The sequence below is a fragment of the Typopeltis vanoorti genome, chromosome 20, assembly GCF_054136105.1.
Source record: "Typopeltis vanoorti isolate ZY-2024b chromosome 20, IOZ_Tvanoo_1.0, whole genome shotgun sequence".
NCBI classification, from domain to species: Eukaryota; Metazoa; Arthropoda; class Arachnida; order Uropygi; family Thelyphonidae; genus Typopeltis; species Typopeltis vanoorti.
Window position 1 is genome coordinate 58566633 of NC_143568.1, and position 25247 is coordinate 58591879.

At 33.8% G+C, this 25247-nt stretch overlaps 1 protein-coding gene across 1 annotated transcript in view; it reads left to right on the forward strand.

Moving 5' to 3' along the window:
- Nucleotides 1–22795, forward strand: part of LOC150095468 (uncharacterized) — a 78504-nt gene extending 55709 nt beyond the window's left edge. The window contains exons 8-14 of the mRNA XM_090410577.1: nucleotides 1562–1787; nucleotides 4553–4617; nucleotides 8814–8894; nucleotides 11816–11998; nucleotides 18573–18658; nucleotides 21513–21624; nucleotides 22555–22795. Coding sequence (XP_090266703.1) covers nucleotides 1562–1787; nucleotides 4553–4617; nucleotides 8814–8894; nucleotides 11816–11998; nucleotides 18573–18658; nucleotides 21513–21624; nucleotides 22555–22643 — 842 coding nt within the window. The 3' untranslated portion in view covers nucleotides 22644–22795. The remainder of the gene's footprint in view (nucleotides 1–1561; nucleotides 1788–4552; nucleotides 4618–8813; nucleotides 8895–11815; nucleotides 11999–18572; nucleotides 18659–21512; nucleotides 21625–22554) is intronic.
- Nucleotides 22796–25247: the final 2452 nt, after the last annotated feature.

Below are 25247 nucleotides of genomic sequence, written 5' to 3' on the forward strand. Positions count from 1 at the left end.
ACTAAAATACAACGTAACTATAGGACACTTCTTGGTATGTTTGGTGAAGAAATAGTTCAAATTACAACCTTCATCTCGAAAAGTGCTACCATACTTTACTGGATCCACAAGGACTAATCCTTGAACCTTATGAAGGAAAGCTCGAAATGCAAACAATAAACAGTGAGATGCCGCTTGATTTGCTAGAACTAGCAATGAGCAAATGGATGATTACTGTCGCAATATTATGTTTCTGCATGACAACGCTTGTCTCCATATTTCGGACTAACCAGTTGAAACCTCCACTTTCAAGTTTGAGTCCTACAACATCCTTAATAGGGCAAAGTCTGAATTCTCACGTCCAGATTTTAATCAGATTATCTGATGAGGTCAGGTAAAAGCACTTTCACACGCCGTCATCATTCAGTCAGTGATGAAGAAATGAAAATAGCGGTACATGCATGGCATGCTTTTTTTAACTGCTGATCTACTTACAAAAACTTGTGCGTCGCTGACCACTGTATATTCAAAACCAAGGGAACCATGTTGAGAAATCATTCACTTGTACGTCGTTATACTAATTTTAATGAATAGATTGAAGATACTTTCTGACTTGGGCTGTATATCTAGATTCCTCCCCCTTCCCCCCAGATAACAGTTATCTATTCTATATTCGCTTATTATTATTATATCACACCTCCAGGGAGTCCAGGGACTCATCGAGGGAGGGCATCAACTCTACAACTCCTCGTCTCACTACTCCACCAACCTTCATCATCTAACACCAACGCCATCTACTGCCGACTACCACCACTAGTGCTTTCACAGACAATCACAAACATCCATGCCCACTACGGGATTCGAACCAGCAGCCTTTTGGTTGGAGAGCAGATACGCTAACCACTCGGCCAACCAGGCCGGCACTTATTCGGACTAATAGTCTGTTACAGCCACCTAATAGAGCTTCTTCTAAACTTACTTTTTGATAACGATAAGGCTATTAATCACAGACAAAGAAGGCCACAGTCTCTTCTGATTTTTGAATTTTTTTACCTATATGAAATATTTCATATTGGTATAAAATTTGAATTTTATACTAATATGAAACTTTGTATGAAAATTATAGTCCTGGTTTTGCTGTTATCGTTTTCTCGAAATGTGTTTTTGTGTAAAATTTATTTAAAATTTTACAAAACGTTTTCTGAAACCATTTAAATCGCTCTCTCCCTTGTTACTTTTTTGTTTGGAATTCACTTTTTGAGATGCCTTTTTATATTACATGGATATTTTACATGGTGCTTTATTGCTACAAGACAGTTCTATACGCATAGTTACACATTGTGTGTAAACTCCTAATCTATAAATGCGAAACTGATTCACAAGTATTTCTGTATGTCGTATTTTCTAACTCTCTTTTTATGTTTTCTGCATTTAAAAAAATTTTTTTCTCGTGTTTGCGTCATTTTCATTACTTTTACACAATGTTAGAATAATTGTAATAATTTTTTTGCTTCATTTTCACTCACTAAAGTAATTATGTTGTCAAGTAGCGTGCGATTTCTTACCTCTCATGATTCTTTAGGCAAGCATCCTAGTTTTAATTGCGAGTTTCCGTCTTGGGTCACCAGTTCTCATCGCTGGCATACTCTGGATAGAGGAAAATCGTACATGTTTACCCACAAGAATAATACTTTAAAAATTATCCACACACATTCGCAGCGCGAGGAGGACATCAAAATGATATGTGCTGAGGAGATAGATGCATCACCTAATTCGACAACTTTGATCGTCTACAGTATGCAGGGATGGTAAGCACTTTTTTTTGATTAATTCAATTTGTGAGTTTTCTTAAATAGATTTAAATTAAAGTGAAATAGTAATAAATGCCTTCATAGAATTTTAAAAGTAAACAATAATGTTAATAAATAGACTCTAAGAATATGATCGTTACAATTTATTTATTTATTTATTATTATTATTAGAGACCTCCAGGGAGTCAGAAACTCATCGAGGGAGGCCACATACTCCACGTATCAATTATCATACTTATTCTTGAATTTATGCACACTGCTTGCACTCACAACACCCAATGGAAATCCATCCAATCACGCACCACCCTAGGAGAGGAAAATCTATCCATTTCTTAGCGACATTAATTCTCAGCTTCCAAGGATGCCCTCTTGTCCTCTCCATAAATTAAAAAATTCCATCAATTGAAATCCTGTATGACCCTTTCAGAAGTTTGCAAGTCTTAATCATATCATCCCTTTTTTCCTGTTTGTCATCAGCCTACAAATTCTCAATCTGTCTTCATAATCAGTATTCCACAATCCTGATATAATTTTCAACACTCTCCTTTGCATCCTCTCCACTGTATCAGAATCACAACGGAAACCAGGAGACCAGACCTTTCATAATAGTCCAAATGAGGTCTTATCAATGCCTTATAAAGAGGCAAAATAACATCCTTATCTTTATAAGTGAAAGTTCATTTCAGCATTGCAATTATCTTTTGAGTTGTATTCGCCATCTTTGCTGCATAATTAGTAAACAATGTTTCTCATGGAAGAATTACATATATATACTGCCAGGGGTACGCGAAAGATTTTACGGATACGAAACGCTTTGTTTTTATTTTTTACTTTTTTGTATTTTTGTCACTATATTATCACTGATTTGTGCATGTCTATTCTATAATGAACTTTTCAATAATTAAAAAATCTAAACCAAGTTTTAAATAAAATGTGTTTCTTGGCATGCATTAATAGACTTCTGCTAGTCTAGTTACAACCACGTGGTTTGAATTGTTTGCATTAGAAGTTTCAATTCAAATGTTTGGAATTACAGGGTTGGAACTCTCTGGTAAATTTCCTTTGTGATCAGTTTTATTATTGAAAATTTAAATTTCATAATTTTTTTTTCTACTGTACGTATATTGGATTCGTATTTAATCATATACACTCGTATTTATAGATTTATTAAATGCCTTTAATAATTTAATAAAACGTTTCATATGTTTGTGAAACAAATGATTATCACAAATATTAATTAGAACGTAAATGCTAAAAATAAATACCGTTAAAATTATCCGTGTGTTTGAATGACATATTATTATAACTTCTCCCAAATTGTCTTTGCTTGAGAGGAAGGGGGTACGTCGGAGTTACTAAAATTTTAAAAGGGATACACGGGTATTAAAAGCTTTGGAAGCAGTGTTCTAAAGTATTCTTGTAGCCAAAATGGTATTTATAAGCAATGCAGAAATAACTTGCATATTTGTGTCACGTGGACATATTCCCGATGCCAACTCTTTTTTCTCATAAGAAAGTTATTTTTGATTTTGGATTCGTTTTCACTATCCATTTATAAGCGTATAATCCCTTAGCTATGGCCGGACAGTGTTTCAGTAAAATTTGCTATTTGTGATCTGTACTAAATGTTGCTGAACATTTCAATTTTGGTTGAACACGAACTATTTTCGAAGACAGTATCAGTTAAAACGATCTCCGGGAAAAAAAATAACAAATGCATTTCGCAATAGCATTATTATTTAGTAATCATTGATTTATTGTAACAGATCAATGTTCATTCGTATTTTTTCCCTTTAAGTACTTGCTGACAACCATTGTCAAATACAATTTTACATCGTTTTACCTACTTGGAGAATAATGACCGGAAGATACATTAACAGATAGGCAAGTTTAATTAATTATAATTAACTGGCGTTATTCTAATTAATATTATTCACAACTGAATTTTATTGGAAATGAATCAACTCTAAATAGTTCGCCAATGCTATTTTATTTGTTTATTTTAATTGTTTTTGTATGTAGTGCGAAGACGTTCATTAATGGCGAATGTATCCACATTACATGATACTATCTTTCATCATTGTGTGTCATTACAACCCTTATATGATATTTCGTGAATTTGGACATTTCATATCTCTTTCCGTTTTCTATACTAATACTTATAACGCTTAAATTTTATGAAATCACTGTAAAAAAAAAAAAAAAAAAAAAAAAAATTCAGACCTGATGTCCAGTAGAACTTGAGATCAACTACATGTTCTCGGGTATATTCATTTTCCATTTGCTTCTGTAAATAAGTAATATATTTGAAAGGAATATTTCAAAAATATGGTTTAAATAATCTAACAAATAAAAAAACCTTGCACTATCTTTTTTAATATTTCACTTTCTTTGGGAATATGCTGTTTATAGAGTTTTTTTTTTAAAATCTAGAATTCTCTTCGTCATCCGAAAGTAATCCGTTGGAAGAGATTACATCCATTGCCGTTCAGTTTTTTTTATTTATTCTTTTTTATGTTATTGTCCTTTTGATCTTTACATTGATCATCCGCTCTTCTCGTCTACGCACTTCTCTTGTCCGTAATATTTTATCATTGAATTATGATGCAACAGTTATTAATGTTATCTACAAGCCAAGAAGAACTGTTTTGGAATTATATGATCTCTTTTAAATTTATTAAAGGGAAACTTTTGTAAAATAATTATAGAACAGTTATTAATAAAATTGTGATTATAAGAGACAAAATATTTTTTATTTTCAGTATAAATGGATTTGTGTGTCTGACTTTCGTCCAGAGGAATAGTCATGTGATAGAATTACAGATGGGTAAGTTTGTTTAAAAAGGAGAAAAACGGCCATTTTTTTCTTTGACTACATTGGATTTTTTTTTTTACTGTTAGTTATTTGAACTTCAGTTACTGATCCGAAATCAACTATTTGCTTCTAACTAAACAGTAAGACAACAACTCTTCATATTAAGTAAAAGTAACAGCATTTAGGATGGGAGCCTCCGTAGCTCAGTCAGTATAGACGAAGCTCCTTGGTCGGAAAGACCAAGGAGCTTGGGCTTGATTCCCGTCCAAGACGTGAGGAATCTGGTCTCTTCCGACTAAAGGTGAGCTAGCCGGTCTCATACGAAGTCAGAGGGTTTTCCTCCTCTGGTTTTTCGTCCCTCGAGAGCATGCAAACCGGCCCCGTGAACACGTGCTGCTACAGTCAAAAATACCCCCCCCTCCCCTCAGCAGCAGGTTCGGCGTCAGGCCCGTTGGGGAATGTACTAACAGTCACATCAATGTAACACGTGGACCCTGCATAAACGCGTAGAAGAAGAAGAAGAAGCATTTCGTTTATTCATCCCAGCTGTGATAGAATAAAAACAAAGATTCACGAAGATTCATTATTTTTAATTTGGAATATTTAATTTTTATTCATAATCCCGCAAGAAATTCTTTGGTGGATTTTATGGTAATTAAACAAGAGTATTAAAAGTCGATAACCATGCCAATGAGAATCGGTAATTCTGTAATACACTACTTCGAAAATGACTTTTTTCATTGCTTTATATATTTTTTGTAACAATAGAAAAAAAAAGCATTATTATTATGATCGAGAGAAATGATTCTGAGCAGTTCAATGAAAAAAAAAAAAAAAGAGTGTGCTCTCAGATCGACGTTTATTTATTTATTTATTTTGTTCAAACAGAAGCAAACTATCGTCGCTATAACATAATAATAAAACTAGCATTTTAAATAAATCACGAGGCCCAAAATAAATAAAAAAATACTTGCAATCTACCCAGAACATTTAACATTTAAAATATGTTAAATAATGGGGAAAATGCCGTCCTGGTTGGCCAAGTGGTTCATGCATCCGCTCTCCAGCCAAGAGGCTGCCGATTCGAATCCCACCTAGGGCATGGTTGTTTGTGATTGTCTTTCACCTTCGCACGTTCATTCATACAAATATGTATGACAAATATCTCCCAGGACGGAGTGGGTCACTGTAGTGGGTGAAAATTGAGGCTGATCGCCAATGAGAAAAATGATACTCTTAAAAAAAAAAGTTGTAAATCTGAGGGTATTGTATAAAAGCAATGTTTAAGAGTTATATAATTTTAATTCTGCAATTGTCCTTACTTGTCATCAAAATTAATGACGTTTTATACAATACGCAAGTATTGTATTTTATTCAAGTAAATGCAATACTCTGAAGCAGTACTGTTTCATACAATATACACGTATTTTTACAAGTGCATACCCTACTCTGCGTAAAGATAGGCTAACAACAACTTATTTTATGTAAACTTAACGTTTCATAACTAACTTTTATTATGATTTTATAAGTAATTCATCATATTATTATTACACATGGGAAAGCCTTTAGGTGGTAGATGATTATCATCTCTCAGTGTGAGACCACCACATTTTAAGCCACCAATGTGGCTTGAAATGCCTTGAAACATTTCCATATTTGTTTGTAGAATAGTTTCCGGATTGTATAACCCTTAGTTCACTTTTGGTGACAAGGTTCTATGGTATTATTATTTTTTTGGATGGATTAATATTAAAAATATACTTTTATATTATACATAACCATAAAATAAATAGTTATATATAAAATATAACCATATATTTTACATATCATATCGCCAACTAGTTATAAAATACATTATAGTATATATCATGTATTTATAAATATATATCTATTTATATATATTATTTCTGGGAAAACTCCCATGTTACTCCTCATTATAAACTATTATAATACAGCTATATCGCCTGCTTCAGTTTAGGAGTACCCCTGTTTAAATGTCATTGGCTATTTACTCATGGGTTCTTAGGGCATTATGAGTGTAGATGTACTAAAAAGTATATGTAGCTTAAGGAATAGAAATTGCACATACCTTTTTCTGGGTGTTGTGGCTTTTCCTCTGTCTGCGATGTCGAGAACTGCAGGGTGTGTGTGTGGGGGGGGGGTAGGCAGTTTGGTAGAATAAGTTAGAAAAACCGGGTTTTTTTTTTTCGTAATATGTAGAAACATATACTTTTTAAAAGTACTTTTTAAAAGTATATGTTTCTACATATTACGAAAAAAAAAAAACCCGGTTTTTCTAACTTATTCTACCAAACTGCCTACCCCCCCCCCACACACACACCCTGCAGTTCTCGACATCGCAGACAGAGGAAAAGCCACAACACCCAGAAAAAGGTATGTGCAATTTCTATTCCTTAAGCTACATATACTTTTTAGTACATCTACACTCATAATGCCCTAAGAACCCATGAGTAAATAGCCAATGACATTTAAACAGGGGTACTCCTAAACTGAAGCAGGCGATATAGCTGTATTATAATAATATCTATTTATATTATATATCTGTGGAGATCTGCAAAAATGACTTTTTTGCAGATGTAAAACCACGAACAATTCCTAGCTCAGAAGGGCTATGAACTTATGTAGCTATTCCTATTGAAATGGCCGGCTGACGTTCAATAGAACGTTTCCTGTACTGAAGTCAACACAGTGACGTTTGAAAAGTCACTGGACCGTCTGGTATGGAGGGTGTTGATTCAAAGGCATGTATGAGAATAAGACTGAATGGCATGGCCTTGAACCGCTGCTTATCGTGATCTTGTGCTGGTATTGTGTTCGCTACTTGGTCACGGCTACCCTAAGGAATGGAGAAAAACATCAGTGATCTGTTGCTGTTTAGAATCACGCGGGGAAAAAAAAATCGCCCATGTAAAACGTGGGAAAAAATGCTGGGAGAGAGAGAGATTGGCAGTAGATTCTTATGTTACTATTAAATGTAATTCTATTTCAAAATGTATATTATCGCCATGAGGTAAAATGTTTCTTAAAAAAAAAAAAAAAAACAATTCAAATCCTTATTTAGTAATCATTTAAATTTCTAATAATGCATATTATTTATTTTGCTAACAATCGTATTCGTTCAAAAATAATGGTTTAAACATGACTTAGAGATTTAATCATATTTATTTTAAATTAAACTAAAATATACATAAACTTTTGTTATTTGAGAGAGAGAGAGAGAGAGAGAGAGAGAGAGAGAGAGAGAGAAAGAAAGAAAGAGAGACAGAAAATCTTCCGAAGTGCAAATTATTTTTCTATAATTTATTATTAAGATTTCATATTTATTGTACTTCTTTTTGTAAGTTAGTCAGTTGATTCACATGCTGTTTTGTCTCGAGTTTTATTATATGACAATATGTCAGCGATAATTCTTAATGAGAATAGTCAAAAAAATTCCGTTTCAAGACTTTTCATTTATTTTCTATGACACGTGTCACAAAGCTGTTTCCCCTTTCTTCCTCCCAAGTCAGAAGTGGCATGTTTCCGAAGAGGAAATGCAAATACGTGATTTTGTTTTTAAAATTTCCAAGTAAATTTACATTAGGAGTAACAATTGAATTTGTTTGTATTCAGCAAATTTTCGAATTTTTAAAAAGTTTTCATATTTCTAATACTAGTTAAGATGCTGTCTTTTTAATCTGAAAATACTGTTCTATGAAAATTCTTAACTGCTTGGTGACATTTTAGTGACGCCACAAAATGTCAAAATTTTTGAAATTTTTTCTTTTTATTCTTCTTTTTATCTTCTGAAGTTAATGATAAGTCAACGATAACTCCCTTAAACTGCACATATTCCACTGATTACAACTAAAAACTGACTTGCTTACATATATCATGACTCCGATATATTAAACAGGTGCTGAATGAGAAATTTGTTGAACATCGAGAAATTTCTGCAGAAATACACGTGTAACCATGAGATTATCTGAAAGCATAGACTACAAATTATGAGAGAATAATAGTTTCCATTGGTCATGGATTGTTTTTTTTTCTGAGTTTATTGCAATGGAAAAGCGACGAATATCAAAATCAATCTTTAAAAATAAAAAGGGTCAACAGTGATTAATTACATTTTGAAATACTTAATTACACCTCTGTATTAATACCCTTTATCTCAATTTTTTTCAATTTCATATTATTTCATGAAGGAAAATATTCTCGAAGACTCCAGGATTCTTGCCTTTCCCCTTACTACGATTCTCTCTCCACGGAATATATAACGTTAGTGAGTAAGTATTCGTTCCTGTTGAGTATTCTTTCTAACTTTCTTAGATTTCCTAAACTATTAAGTATTAAGAAGACTTTAGATAAAATATTTAATTTCTAGAATATCCAGTTTTGGAGGCATAAAGACATTATTATATTGGTCATAAGCAATGGTGCAATTAGAGGCTGGAGATTAGTAGTAAAGCATAGCACAGAATAAGAGTCATTTGGAAAATGGCAGGTGGGCAGATACTGCCTAAATACTTCAACATGATTTAAGGACCTAATGCACTAATGGCTTAAGGACTTATTATAAACTCTAAAGCACAATTTTCGAGTATTACATGGCATTTATTATTTCAATTAATTTTCCTGTTAGATATTTAGTTACCAAGCGACCTGCCATTTCTAGAAAATCTGTACATTTCAGCGGTCTTTCCAACGTTCATTAGATTTTGATAATCAATCAAAGTCCAGTGAACGTTGGAAAGATATTTAAAGATATAACCAACTCTCACTGAAAATGAGCTTGGTTTATTCATTGCGTATAAACCTAAGATTTAAGGTTTAGTGCAGACCTGGAACAAGATTAAATATATGGTTAAATATATGGCTCTGGTTCCATTTCATACTTCGCATTCCCAAGTATGAAATGGAACCAGAACCAAGTAGAACATTCTGTAGAAATATCCTTGCGAAATGGTGGAATGAAGGAATGTTTTTTACAACGAAAAGGCTTCAGCTAGCAGACGAATAATGAAGGACATATCGAAATTATTCACAGAAATCAGAATGTCAAGTGTGGAACCAAGGCTCTTTTACTGTGCAATGATAGGGTTAAAGCAAACAGCGAAAAACTCGGATAAGTGGGGAGAAATAGAAATGTTATATGTTTAGATACCTAAACATGTGCCATTTTGATAAATATTTTAATTTAGCATTCCTAGTTATTGTCTCTTAATTCACTGGTGCACGCATAACACCATTTTCTACTGACCCAATTATTTTATCTTGACCGAAAGTGATGTCTCCTCTTTCTAACCTTATTTCGAATATGCATTATCTTTCGGTTATTAATTAAAATTTTGAATTTTAATTAATATTCAAAATTTTATTCAAATTGATGAATTTGAATAAAATTTTGAATTCAAAATTCAAATTGATGAATTTGAAGCAGATTCTCTAACAGAATGCCTGCTGCAGCATGTAGTTTTGTTTAAAATTACCTCTTCTTTTCATTCTCCAGAAAATTTTATTTAAGCCAACTTATGGAAATCGGTAGGCAGCTGTTATTCACTCTTCATTTCGAGAATTGAGTTGCATAGTGTCGATATTTTAAAGTTGCTGGGTTAAATCAGTTTCTGTTCGGATAATAAACTGATTTATCTGCAAATTTACTTATCTCGATTGCTCAGAACTCTGAAAAAGAAAAAAAAATATTCAAAAATAAAAATGCTTGGTGTTAGTGACTAGAAGAATCGTTCGTAATGGGAAAAATATCTTGCACTATAAGAGTTGCATTCTATACGTCGTATACTTGAATACGTATTGTTCAAAACAATTCGTATTCAATTCATATTCGAAACAATACGTATTGTTCCATTCTAGCCATCTGTATACGATGGCTGGAATGGAACAAACGGAACAATAACTCAGGAATGTTAACATTCCCTGGTTATTGTCAACATTAACTGAATCACGTCGTTAAAGTACAAAAATAAATTATTTCTCACTTTAGCTAGTTAATGTTCACATGAACGGGTAGAGCATAGTATTTGTATGAAAATCCGTTAAAATTTACAAATTAGGGGCAAAAATTGGTGTTGTGAAGCAATTATATAGCCGATCACAGATCTGTGAGGGGCATAAAAATCATTTACTATGCAATTCGAAATGCCCTCAATTGTTAAGTTGTACTAATAAATAACTAATCAAAATTGCCGGAAGGAAGCCTGCAGTTATTTTTATAGTAATTTCAATTTTGAATTTGTTTCCGTTTTAAATGTTTGTACTTTAATTTAAAATTTAAATATGTTAATTTTTTTACTTTTTATTTTCTTTATTTTTCAAATAAAAGTGTCTGATCATCTAACCTAATGGTACACAAATAATATGTAACTTGTTGATAGTAAATTGCATACGTGAAATGCATCACATGAGAGGAAGATAGGTACTCGTTAGGTAATTTTTCTGTGTTTAAAATAAAATTCGAACTTTATGTAACGATATTTAGTTAATGTGTACGTGAACTAGTTAGTTTCCACATTATCCAGTAAAAGTTTTTCTGAAACGAAATTTAAGTGCACAGATTTCGTTTCAGAAAAATAACTCATATTATAGATATGGTTGGCATATATGTTATAGATCCTGAATGCAGAATGCCAAAATATTCCAACTATTAATGTAGCATTACACATTTGACTATTCATAGAGGAAATCGTTTAAATCAAATTCTGAATTTAAACGATACCCAAGTCTTCCTATTTGGGTACTCTTTTAGTTACAGCTCGGTGCAGCTGAAAGGCCTACCAGAACATACAGCACTTTCCGAAAAGAGTGAATAAGAAGTAGAATCCCTTACCTTGGAAATGCAGGCTGTGATGTTTATATATTTTTTTTTTCATGCAAAACGTTTAAGGAAGAACGGCTTATTTTAAGAGAAGGCGAAACTACTCGGAGTTTAAAAACGCTGGTTGGTATGGAAGAGGTCTCAGATATAAGTGCGAAGTTAGAAAAAGATTTTAATATTTGAAATCGATATATTTAGAGAAATTTAATACATTTTTAAGCTATCAAATTACTTACTATGTCAGAATTTCTACTTGGAATAAATCCTTTATTTGTTTTTAGTTGCCATCAATGTTTTAACATCTTTCGCTTAACATTCATATTAAGATATATTTCCATTTCTTTTAATTAACATGACTGTTGATCTGTTTCTTAGCACCGTCCGCTACTGCCTATACATGTCCTCACCTCGCACACACAAATGGCCTTAGAATTGAGGCAGGCAGAGTTCAGCTTCGAACAGATCTGTGCCCAGACAGTTCTGCTACTGTGGTGGGCTGCAGAAGCGAGCAGACGCTGGACTTCCTGGCTGCTTGTTCCAACAGGCGGGAACACATGGGTAAGTGTGCAAATATCTTATTATAATTGGAAGTTATAAAAATACTATTGTCTAAATTACTGTTTATTTTAAGTAAGTTTTTTTTTGAAAAATAATTATTTATTTTAAGATTTTTTTTTTTATTTGTAAAAGCGCTATTTAATTAAGTTTCATAAAAGGGGTTTTACAAATTCGCCATAATTGAAAACCATTAAAAATCGTATAATTTTTCATTTTGAATATTTCAGTTTGCGATGAGCACACACATTAGTCAAGTAGAATTATGAGCTATTCATTCAAACTAACAAAAGTGAAAAATGTTTGCGGTGTTTCTTTATATTAAAAAGGGGTTCTTACACGAAATATGACTTTAGCATACGAAAGATTGTAAACTGTGGATGGTCTGATGCACTTTTAAAATTTAGCTGATTTATTTATTAATATAATCTGAAACCATGCTCAAGGGATTGATGGTCTCACCTTGGGAGATGAAATTAATTTCCCACTTTAAAGACAATAACCGATATTCACGCTCATGGCGAGATTCAAAATGACAGTGTATTGGTTGGAAAGCGAGTATGCGTCCAATCAGACCGGTGAGTGTGCAATTTTTAATTGTTTAGTGCGTGTGTGGGCACTACTGTAAACGGTAGTTTATAGTAATGCCCACACACGCACTGGACTATAATACGCACTGGGTTACACTCCACAAAATCCACTTTTGTGGATTGTATTGTAACCGGATATTCCCCTTCTATAATAGAAAATTCCATTCAAATACGAACACTCATCAAATAATCCCAATTATTCTTCTTAGTCGAACATTAAAAATGCTGTTTGACATAATTAAAATTTAAGATATAGATCACACGAACAAAAATCATTAGGTTTCTTGAGTTCCAGCTACAGGAGTTTGCATAGTATAAAGATATTGTCTATTGCACAGTTGGTGTAAGCCACAGGCCATTACGAGGTATCGTTCAACTTTCAGGAGTTAGTATTTCTGGTTCATACCATTCAGTTCTCCTCCTTCACTAAAAGAGAACGATGTCAATTTCATCACTAAAAGAGAAAGATGTCAAGCACTTGAACAGACAACTCCGACGTACTTCGGCTTTAATTTTTCCTTTGTCATGCGTGAAGAAAATTCACACTAGGCGAGCAGCATACATTGCAATGAGCAAACATGGTTTGATCGATTAGTGTGAATTTTCTTCACGCATGACAAAGGAAAAATTAAAGCTGAAGTACGTCGGAGTTGTCTGTTAAAGTACTTGACATCTTTCTCTTTTAGTTTTTGAAATGCTAGGGACTAAACAAGACTGATCCATCTAACATAGCCGTGATGAAAACAAATAGAATAAACTGTTTATTATAGTATGTTGTTGCTATCATGAAAATAATTTCATTTTCATTTTCAGTTTGCTGATTACAATGTATGCTGCTCGCCTAGTGTGAATTTTCTTCACGCATGACAAAGGAAAAATTAAAGCCGAAGTACGTCGGAGTTGTCTGTTCAAGTGCTTGACATCTTTCTCTTTTAGTGATGAAATTGACATCGTTCTCTTTTAGTGAAGGAGGAGAACTGAATGGTATGAACCAGAAATACTAACTCCTGAAAGTTGAACCATACCTCGTAATGGCCTGTGGCTTACACCAACTGTGCAATAGTCAATATCTTTATACTATGCAAACTCCTGTAGCTGGAACTCAAGAAACCTAATGATTTTTGTTCGTGTGGTCTATATCTTAAATTTTAATTATGCCAAACAGCATTTTTAATGTTCGACTAAGAAGAATAATTGGGATTATTTGATTGAGTGTTCGTATCTGAATGGAGTTTTCTATTATAGAAGGGGAATATCCGGTTACAATACAATCCACAAAAGTTAATTTTTCATGCTTAAATTTAAACTTGCTTTTTGGCACTCACAACATAGACACATACTAGACATCAGATTAGAAACCTTTACGCAGATGTACGTAAACGTCACTTACACAGCGTATATGCAAAATACTTGGTCACGTGGGTCACCATGTGTTCTAGGCAACTATTAAAGAATGATGCTGGCCGGCAATGGTCAATAGTGTTGATGACAATAGAAAAATGGGATCTTTCGGAGTTCGATAAAGGTCTTATTATGGGTGCCCATCTGGCTGGAGCCATGATTTTGAAAACAGCAGAGCTGGCTGATTTATGAAAAGTTGAGATATCTTCCAGGTGTTTAATCAGTGGGAAAATAACCCATATTGCTTATTCAAGAGGCATAACTGTGGTCTTAAGACAGTCTGTCAGGAACGAGATAGTCGTCGTCTGAGAAAGCTTGTACGGACAAAACAGAATTTCCTGTGTGCAGCAATGTATTGGCAGTCGCTAAAGGAAGTCCAACTCAATATCAAATAAAAATTTCTAATTCAGTGACCGGTATGTGTAGTTGAAATGGCTAAGTTGACTGATCGCCGTCATTATAATGCCCCTACAGCAAATTCTAGATCGACGGCAAAATATTATATTAAGGCTGAATAACATGTCATCTTTGATATTCATCGCCATGTATGATTAATGGTGTCATTACACCATTGTTCAATAGTATTGTGATTCACTTCTCGTGCAAATCAGTAATCCGAAATTTCTCCGAAATCATCAGTGACTCACTCGGTAGAATTTCGATTCATCTTTTCCATTTCTCGTGGTATTTCATTACTGGTATTTCATTTCATCACTAACAGACCTCAGAGTTAGAGGTCTGTTAGAGAATCTCCTGAATGTGTGCACATTGCCTTGGTAGATTAATGTACTTTGTGGATTAATTATTCGCAAATGAAATACCTAACTGGTTAAAGTGAAGAGACAAATGGTAGGTGTTCAGTGATGCCAAAGGAATTTGTGACGCAGTACAACTTGTGGGTAATCAGAGCCCACGTTATTCCGAACTGTTTTTATCAAGCATGAACTCCAGGCGACCTCAAGCGTCAGACTGCCATAGTGCGTGTGAACGCTGTCAGTTAGAGACGATGAGAGGTTGTGTTTTATTTTTGTTTGTTACTTGTGAAGTTAAGTGGCGTAACGTAGTGGGGTGTGTATAACAGGCGTGATGCAGTGTGAAAAGAAACAAAGCATTGTCTTCCAACACGAAACGATAAATGTTACGTAGACCAGAAAATGAATAACGTACAGCAAATATGGTTGAAGAATTTGACAATTGCAAATTACAATAAGCGACTTAAAATCGAATTTCTTTCTTGAGGAACGATTCAGAAACATTTGCCTTTAAATGAAGCAAATAATATATGAGATGACGAAGACTTTTATTCCAAAAATGAATTTTTTTTTACTAATTTAGAGTATTTTGTTTCTTTAGCTGTTTTCTAGTCATCCTATTTTAATAAAATATGTCGATTTTTCATTTAGAATCCAGTAATCCGAACATCTGTATAATGCAAGTACACCCTTGCTTTAATCATTTCCGATTCCGTTGTGTTGTTCTTTAATAAAGAGAGACGAGCTCAACACCCAAGCCTTTGGTACGGCACTACTCTCTTTCCACAAGTTGACTTAATAATACCTAAAACCAACCAGTCATATTAAGTTTACGTATGGCACGATTTTTAATCATGATCTATCTGGAAGTTAAAGTCTCTCTTTACTTCAAAGGTGTGACAAAATGCAAAAATAAGTCATAGCACGAACTTCTCTAGTTCAGAAATCGCTGCATCATTCAGAGTGACTACACATTAAAAATTCGGATTTAGTTTACACATTTTGAAGGTGGGGCGGAACCGACGTAGTTCTTTATGTATGGTATAAGTAAACGGAATAATTCTAGTTATCGAAAAAATCATCTTATGAGTTATCATCTAATTTTTATCTGCACATAACAGCCATTCTTTGTTTATTGGGATAAATGGACGTTAGCGAACAGAATAAAAGTTTGAATCACAAATGATTTCACAGGCCCACTCATCGGTTATTTCAACCCATTTCAACTACAGTCCTTTCGGGCTCTCTTGACTCTGAGCTTGTCGTTAAACAAGCTTTGCGGTGAACTTTTTCTTTGATGGTCAGACACCGCACGAGTGTGAAAGTACCGTGCCAAGAAGGAAAACTTGAATCTGGTTCAGTGCTGTTTAACTGCATCAACTGGTAAGATTAACAATCGGCTGTTCAACTTCTGTGAGTTGATGCAATTTGTCTCGTTGCTCTCGTAGTAATGATTTAAAGAAATAATTGTTATTTTCCACTGCTGCTCTTTTGCTCCTACATATTTTAATAAGCCAATGTTCTCTTTTTATGAAAGTATAATCTTTCTTTTCTTTTCTTTTTTTTCGAATTTTGATAAATGAAGATTTTCTTCTCAATGTTTACGTTAAATTTAATCAACTAGACTGTTCTGTTTATTAATTCGCACATGTTTTTATAGAGCCTCGATTGCTCAGTAAGTATCGATGATGCCGCTGCCCTTTGGTCGGAAAGAAGGATTCGAATCTTGTTTACGAAGCAAAAAAATCTTGATCAGGCTTTTTCAAGTGAACGTGAATTAGGTGGGTGAATTTTCCCTCTGGAAAACCTATTCCAAAAAAAAGGAGATAAAACTCCTCCAGCTGCTCACTTCAGTCCTTTCCAAAATAATGAAATTAATGGAGTGGCTAATGATTTCAAGAAATCTCTCTTTATCAGTTAATCAGCGATCACCAGTAAGAATTCCTTCATCTAGATCCACGGCTGATCTCTTAGCCTACATCACCTTCTACTGGACGCCTGCATGGAAAACTACGGAGAAATACGTGCTGTCCCTCTTGATATTTCCAGAGCTTTTGATCATTTTGGCATCGAGGCCTGCTATGAAAATGACCATCCTCTACTTGTCACCCTCTGAAATTGGGTAGCCCAGCTTTCTCTGTATTGTATTGATGTGATTACGCCAGCCTCCCTCCCTGTATAAACACCTTCAATATCTCATCAACAGCGTCCTCCGCCTCTAACAACTAGGAATTCTTTCCCCTCCAAATGCTGATTTTCACCCATCTAGTTATCAACTCTACACAAATCCCAAATATACCCGTCCTTAGAATACATTTCACATGTTTGGGGTGACGCTCCTGCAATCTTATTAAAAATTCTCGATTCTGTGCAGCGAAGAGCAGTTCGGCTCATAGATGACTCCTCCGTCAGACTCACCTTAACCTCCTTCTCCCAAATTGTTTCATCTCTCTATCTTTTCTCCAAGCACTTCCATGTTTGTCCACTTTAAAAAAAAGAGTAGCAGCTTCCCAGCATTATTTTTCAATACAGCTGCAAACACACCACACCGAATGTTTCTATTCCTATTTTATTACATCTGCCTCTCTCTTCAGGAAGAGCCTTCCTCATGAAGTTATCACAAACAACAACTACAAGAAAATTTTTGTGAACTTCTTTCACAACCCTCACCTGTTGCGAAAGAAGTTCATACACGAAACTGTTGTGCTGTTATAGCACCAAAGAGGATTAAACATTAAATACTCCGGAATCCTTACTCTAGGCTTTATCCCTTCAATAAGCGTGGGGGGGGGGTTATATTTGGCTATGAAAATTATCTCCCACTGTCACAAAGTCTGGACAGCCAAACTGGCAAAGTAAAAGTGAAAATAAAGCAACATTATTATTTCTTTATACACGCCATTTTGACGATATCCATTCCAAGTCTGTCTTGTTTTGGATTTAAATTAAACATTCGAATCAGTCTTATTAAGAGTTTTATCATTTTAAGGAGGTTTTTGAAGTTGACCATTTAGTGACTGGCGGGTTTATTAGTAGTGTTGGTCAAACGAGAAATAGCTCTGGAATAGAATGGAATTCCAGATTTTTGAAATGTGGGGTAGATTAGACGCCACATATTTTATGCGAAGATAAACTAGCAGTATTTATCGAGGAAGCGAAACTATCCAGCGCATCCTCAAACAAGAATATTGGAGGTCTAGCGTGATATCGAAAGTAAGATCAGTTGGAATGTTTTTTATTTTATATTTTTTTTGGTGGGGGGGGGGTAAGGGCAGTAAGCAGAAGTCAGCAAAAACAGAATTGCGTTTCCTCATTGGAGAATATAATAGAGTTTGGTATTTACAACGAAAGAATAAGACAGGTTAGGAATTCATAAGTTATGTGACATTTATTTTCATTTAATTATATTTATTTAGATATGCTTGTTTACTATGATTAAGGTACAAATATAGAAACTCCAATTGCTACTGCCGGCTTCGGAGTAACTGGCAAAACTTATAGATTCGCTCCCAAATGTGGGGCTCGAGTCCCCTGAGGTATCGTATTTATGGTGTCTCCAACCATCGCATAGCTGACAATATAGAGCAGTTATTACAAATTTATATTTATTGATTATTTCCTGTAGGACTGGTGTCTGTGTACGTGTGTGTGTTCAATTTGGACCATGCGGCGTGTTCCCGACGGCCGTTCATCTGTTTATGTGTGTTTCAGATAGTAACACTTCATTTATCCTTGAGGTGTTGATGTAATACGAGTATTCTCATTATGTGCATTTTTATTAAAAGGAAGTAGCATTTTGCACAGTATATATTTGTGGTTTTCTGTTTTCTATAGCATTCAGCTGTGAGGGAATGTGGGAAGAAAATGGAAGGAATTATCTTGTTGCTGGTTTAAAAGGATCTAAATCTAACCTCTGTTTTGTAAGTGAAATATCCCTATTAACACTTTTTCTTATATTATACGTTTATTAACTGTTTTATTGTATTTATTCCCTTATTAACTTTGTACTGTATTTATCCCTTAGTAACATTGCGTAATTGATTCATATTCATATTAACATTATTAATACACTGCACATTGCGCCTTTTTAACATAGTTCTGTTAACATTCTTTAATATTCTTCAAAACCAATGCCAAGATAGTAAACGGAAGAATCTGTTCTTGGACGCAATGATGAACGAGAGTTTATGTACAAGAGTCTTCCAGTGATATAATCAGTACAATGCAATTCGGAATAGTTTTCCATCAATCACGTGTCTTTTTATGAATCAGATATTTACCTTATATAATGCTCAGAAAATACTGGCCCAGTCTCTTAAACTAATTTCTTTATTAACCACTCTTCCGATGTTTTTCACGCATCAGAAGCATGTGTTATTAGGATTATATGGTAGTAATCATCATGATGATAATACATCTCTCTCTCTGTCTCTATGTCTTCTAGTATGCTGTATAAGTTATGTTGTGGCCACTCTGATGTCCCTATAACCTTCTTTTTTCTTTTTTTTTTTTGTACTAACTAAAAGAATAATTCAGAAAGATGACAGTTTTGGCAGATGCTCTCGAAATTTCAAAGAGATTCTGAATTCTGAGAACGAAGCACGTTTATCTTTTACTTTTCGTGTCCTTGTCTTTAAAAAAAGGGAAAAAAAGCTCACCGATACTCCAGGTACTGCTGCTCGTGCAATATGTATTTTAAAAATAAGTCTAGTACGGTTATTTCCCCAAGAGCGTGAAAAAGAGCCGAGCAGGATTACATGCACACGAACTGTCTGTATTTTTCTGTATAAAGTTCGATCTGGAGTAGGCCATTTCATATGTATTTTCGTTATTCATCTGATCATATGCTCTTCCTTGGTTCCAGTCGGATCGATTTTATTGAAATTCGGTATTCAAGAGGCAAAATATTAGTCGGATTCCTTTTCATTCAGACAGATTTAATTGAAAATTGAATTTAATTAAATTTGTTATTTAGAATCTCCATCGCTATATGTCCATTGTTCGGTTTGGGTTACATTTAGACAAGTTTTTTTTTTCAGAAATAATTTTAAATGAAAGTGTAATTTTACTCCTGCCGGATGCCGAATTTAATGACATTTCGTATTTGGAATCGTCACTAATTAATTAGGGCTTTTTTTGTGAGTCATATACGTTTCTGGCTTTAATTGGACCATTTTAGTGACAACATGGAGACAATCATAAAATGAAAGATGCATTTCATAACTGCGTTTTTTGTAAAGTGACGCTCTTCAAAAGAAAGAAATAAAGATGGAGAGAGAGAGAGGCGGAATTAGTTGCAAAATGCAGAGATAACAAAAGAGTGAGAACGAAGAAGGTGGATATCTATCTTACATGCCACCAGGCAAGGACAGGTAGTTACTATGACATGTAATATTGCTTTGCTCAGTTTTTGCCAAGAAAATGGCTCAATTTTTCAACAACCAATGAGTTGTTGAAAAAGTTCCATCCAGAACAGAGCTGAGTTGTTTCTTTTATAATTTCGATAGGTTTTTCCAAATTTGGCATCTGCAAATGATCAAATTAAAATGAAAATCAAAAATGTTGGACAACTTTTTCTTATGGATCCCAAATAACTAATTTCAATAAAATCCTTTTAACCAGATCGAAGGAATGACGAAAGAGTGAGAAGGGAACAAATCTAATAGGTGTTTCACATTTTATGAAATATTGTCTCCAACCATTTCATTACTAGATTTTTATTAGTTAGAGGCGAAGACAATGAAATAGGCGTTGCATAAAGCTGACAATGGCATTGTAAGCTGAAGAATATTTTCTCTCTCCCCAGTCTTGTAAGCACATGTTCTAAGATTGCAGATCACCGCATTTTTATTCCTTTCTTTCCTGGTGGAATATTGTAATCCCTAAAAATCTCCAAGAAATAACTGCAATTCCTGTTATAGTGACGGTATTCCTCATATAAAATAAAGAAAACTGAACATCGTAAGCAACTACATGCAAAAGTTTTCTTTGGAGTAGACAAGATAATGAATCATGCCCGTATCCTGTAATTTTTTTAGAGATTTACTTTTGATAATTCTAAACAGTATTTTTATAACTAACATATTTCACATATTTATTTATTTTTTTTGATCGTTAGTAATTTTCCCCCCAGGGATTTTACTCTTTATATGTGAAATATGTTTTTTTTTCACACACTGTTATGCAGACATGAGTAAAATCCTTCAACAAAGAAATAACGAGGAGAGTTGAGTTCTCTGTGGCTAACACAGTTCTTAGGCGAATCCTAGATTGATCTATTTCAAATATTCAGTGAAAGTTTACTTCCTACAATAAATATTTAATAAATTACAGAAATCTGAGTAAATTATCTGGCCATCTTTGACTAAATAGCATGCTTTGATTCATTTAGTGTATTTTGATATATATTTTTGGGATCAACTGAAGTCTGATGTATACAAATGCTTATTCGTAACTTGTAACGGCATAATTAAATAAGCTCATTAATTTCACGCGGGCTTTGCGTTGGTAATTGATTACTTTAAAAAAAAAACACCAGTGTTTCTTATGAACGTGAGGTGCTTCTAAAATTCATATTTTCCCCATCATTTCACGTGAGTTAATTAATTTTTCAAGTTGCAATGAACGTTAATAAGTTTTTCTCTTTCCAGCCCACTTACAGCACTAATACATTACAGGTTGTGGAACCTTTCACGTTCATTATCGACATAAAAATGAGGTTATTGTTTCTTTTTGGTAATCAGCTTAACCTGAAATTTCATTTTTATCAAACAGGTTTATTTTTCAATACCTAAAGTCACAAGCTTGTCAGGATTTTCCGATACTTGTCAACGCAACATCCTTCCAGGCGTTCATGGAAATCTCACCTTTAATATCACCTCCGCAGGTAAGATACGAAGTCAAATAATTTTATTATTATTAATCGCACTTCCATTTTAGCAGCGGTTGCATCGTGTTTGCCTTGAAATAATTCAAGAATAAAAACTTGTGCGGTATCTGAATAATTTTCAGCAAACGACAATTCACCTGCGTCATACTATATTCTAATTTAAAAGAGATGGCGATAATGGATATTCAATTGTTGGCTCATTTATCATTATGGGGTGGGGAGATAACCGTCATTTTGTTAAATATATCGTTATTTTGGAAAACTTTAAATTTTTCAAATTAGTTTACAAATTAATTCTTTTAAAGCTTACAGAATTCCCGTGTGATATTCCCTTGGCGAGAACAGATTTAAGAATAATAAAAACAACAATCAGTAAAGAAATTCTAAAAAAATGAGGAGTTAGAATTCTAGCTACACGCTTTCTCAAGTAAAATTTTAATTATGTGACTTATTTTCATAATTTATTTAAATCAAAGTTAACTTTATTATAAATGTAACTATAAAATTCTAGTTAGAAATTTATTTTACAATTTTAAAAGAAATTTTAATTATTAATAAACAAATGTGGAATTAAGATAACTTGAAAAGGAACTCTAGTTGAGAACGTTACGAACCCAGTTTCAAGTTTGTAAGGGACAATTTTAGTAACTTAAAAACACACGTAATAACCACGGTAATGACTATTTAATTCGTAAATATTTCATCCCAAGTATCTTGGGACATCACCAGTACTAGTCATTACTGTGGTTAGTACGTGTGTTTTTAGTGATGAATTCACCACAGGTTTCGTTATATAAAAATTTTTAATGTATAATGTATAATGTTAATTTCTTCTTAGATGATACACTTATTTATGTATCTTTATTTTATTAATTCCTGTTTCAGTGTCTTGAATTTCGGTTGATCTTTTTTTTTTTTCCTGGTTAGGCGAATGCGAGAAGTTGTTGAATCATGGTGTCATATGTAAGTGTTGGTCTCCAATACTCCCCTTGCTGATGCTGCTCTGGCTGCGGTGACAACACAACGGAGACTGCTCAGTTCAGTGCCTACACGAAGAATCAATTGTGTGACTCAGGTCTATGTTGCAAATACAAGGAAGTGAAATGTTGATTGAAGTTATCATTCATGTAAGGAGCCGGCCAATCCCTGAAGGGTCCTTGGAACTAAGGGACCAGAAGAGTCTTTCATTTTTTCCCCTCTTTGTATTTACAAATGTTGAAATATTTGTGGGATGTACGAAAATTAATGTTTTTCTACTGTAAATAAACCCATCTTTCTCTAGTTCCACTCATTAATTAATCAGTCCACGTTTCAATACCCAATTTTCACGAATAAATGTTTGAAAATATAATTGAATCAGACGGAAACAAACCTTCTGTATTACGCCTAATCCCAGTTTTGTTAGAAAACAGTTCAGCATTCAAGTTATCGAAGTGCCACCGAACTTCGGTAACACGAATGCTGAATTGGCTTATCACAAATGCAAAGCTATAAATTTTTGTTTATCCTTCGGTTGTGTTTTTACTCATCTGCTCTCTCTACTAACAAAATCAAAATCACTTGTTTCTAGATGTAGACTATCGCACTTTTGAGATAGTTGCTAAGTAGGTTTCCTTCTATATGATAAATGCAACATGCGTGTGAATGAAGAGTTATTAATGCGTTACTCATCAAAGACCACAAACTTTTGAGCTATTTTCTTGGACAACTTTAGAATGTTTATAAGATATGTTTATAACATTTATAATGGTTTATTAAGCAATTTTACCAAGACGATTCCTGACTGACCACACGAGGTGCATATGGATGGGGCGGCTAAACCGCTCGCCGTCTCAAAATACTGTTGTATTACTGCATTCTATATTATTTATAACTGAAAAATTGTTTCAGAGACATTTGGTTGGAATATTTTTTTGTAGACCTTCCCATTGGAGACAGCAGGAGAAACTCAGAATTGAAGCAGTTTTGACTAAGTTCGCTAGTAATAGGATGCTAGTTGAGAATTTTAAAGCGTTCACCTTGTCCATCTTCCCAACTTTCGACATTCTCATTAGCCTGACTTAAAGATCGCTATTCATGAACTAATCAGTGTGTTGGGTCTGCTCGTCCACGTGTTTGCGAATTTATACGAAGACTTTAACAAGCAACACCTACTGCGTAGTCTTGGTTTTGAATAAGAATAACACGGCTGTAGTTTCGCATCGTCTCCAGAATGGATCTCTGTGACTTCTTTTTGTTTCACAAGATGAAACTTCAACTGAAATGAAGGCGATTTAAGGTCGCTTCAGAGATCCAAACAGAATTGCTAGCAGTGATGAACGTGTTCTCAACTGAAGACTACTCATGTTGCTATCAGTAATAGATACGCTGAACTCGGTGTATAAATTCGATACTAGAGTCGACTTTAAGGCAACAGCGATCTGTAACTAAGTTAACCCTGTACTTTGTTTTTTGCAACTTTTATTATGCAGTAAAAAGAAAGGGGTCATTAGATTTTAGTTAAAGCCTGTTGTATGTATATTATCAAATGCTGATCATGTTTAGATGTGTGTGAGAGAGAGAGAGAGAGAGAGAGAGATTTTTAATGATGAAATCATTAAAAAATAAACACTTGGTAACTATTGATGGCACTTGAATATCTTGTGACTGGAACTTTTTCTCTTGCTGGACATGTCCATTTTTAATTTTTGACAGAAAACACGATTTCTGGCATATGAAGAGTTTATGAATTTTGTTCCATCATTCTGTAAAACATGCATAAGAAGTCTACATGCCGATTCTTTCATGCGACCTACCATGGCTCTATCAGGATCATGGTAAGTTGTGCATGAAGGAAATAAAAATACAAAATAATTATCAATAAATGAAAAAATGTATTGATAATTATTTATTTAGTGATTTATAAAAATCACTAAATAAATATATCTCTTTGTCCATCCATGATATTAATGTACACGTTTACAAACCTTTTAACATATAAAATATTTTTATTTTACATTTTAAATAGCGTGAATCTTTCTGTAATTGTTGTTGTTACTAGCGAAACCGATTTAACAGAACACGCTGACACAAGTAACACTGTATATATAAAGTATGGCTGTTTTTCTCCCTTCAGCTGATTGATGATGCCCGATAATTATTTAATATAAGGAACTTTGCTACAATACAAATCCATGATTAAATTTTAGTAACGGTTGGACAATGTGATGTATATATATATATATATATATATATATATATTTAAGACAAAACGAAATTCAATTCAAACATTTCGCGAAACAGTCATACTATTATTGACAGAATCATCTTAGCAGAGGACTTATTACTTTTACTTAATTTAGAAAATCACAGATATTATTACGCACGTATAGTATATGCGAGAAGATAAGTTTCCATTGGACAATTTGTAATAATTATACCATATTAATGAAATTAATATTTGGTAACACCAATGACACAATTATCAAAAAAAGTAGTGGACTCAACGTTGAAATAAAATTTTTGTTTTTGTTTGAACGTTGTCTCTGAGGACATACATCGTCGTCGTCTGAGCAATTCAGGTATAGGCTTTATATGTCCTGTTCCTGCTCTGTAGATGACGTTGGTCTTTCCATCTTAGT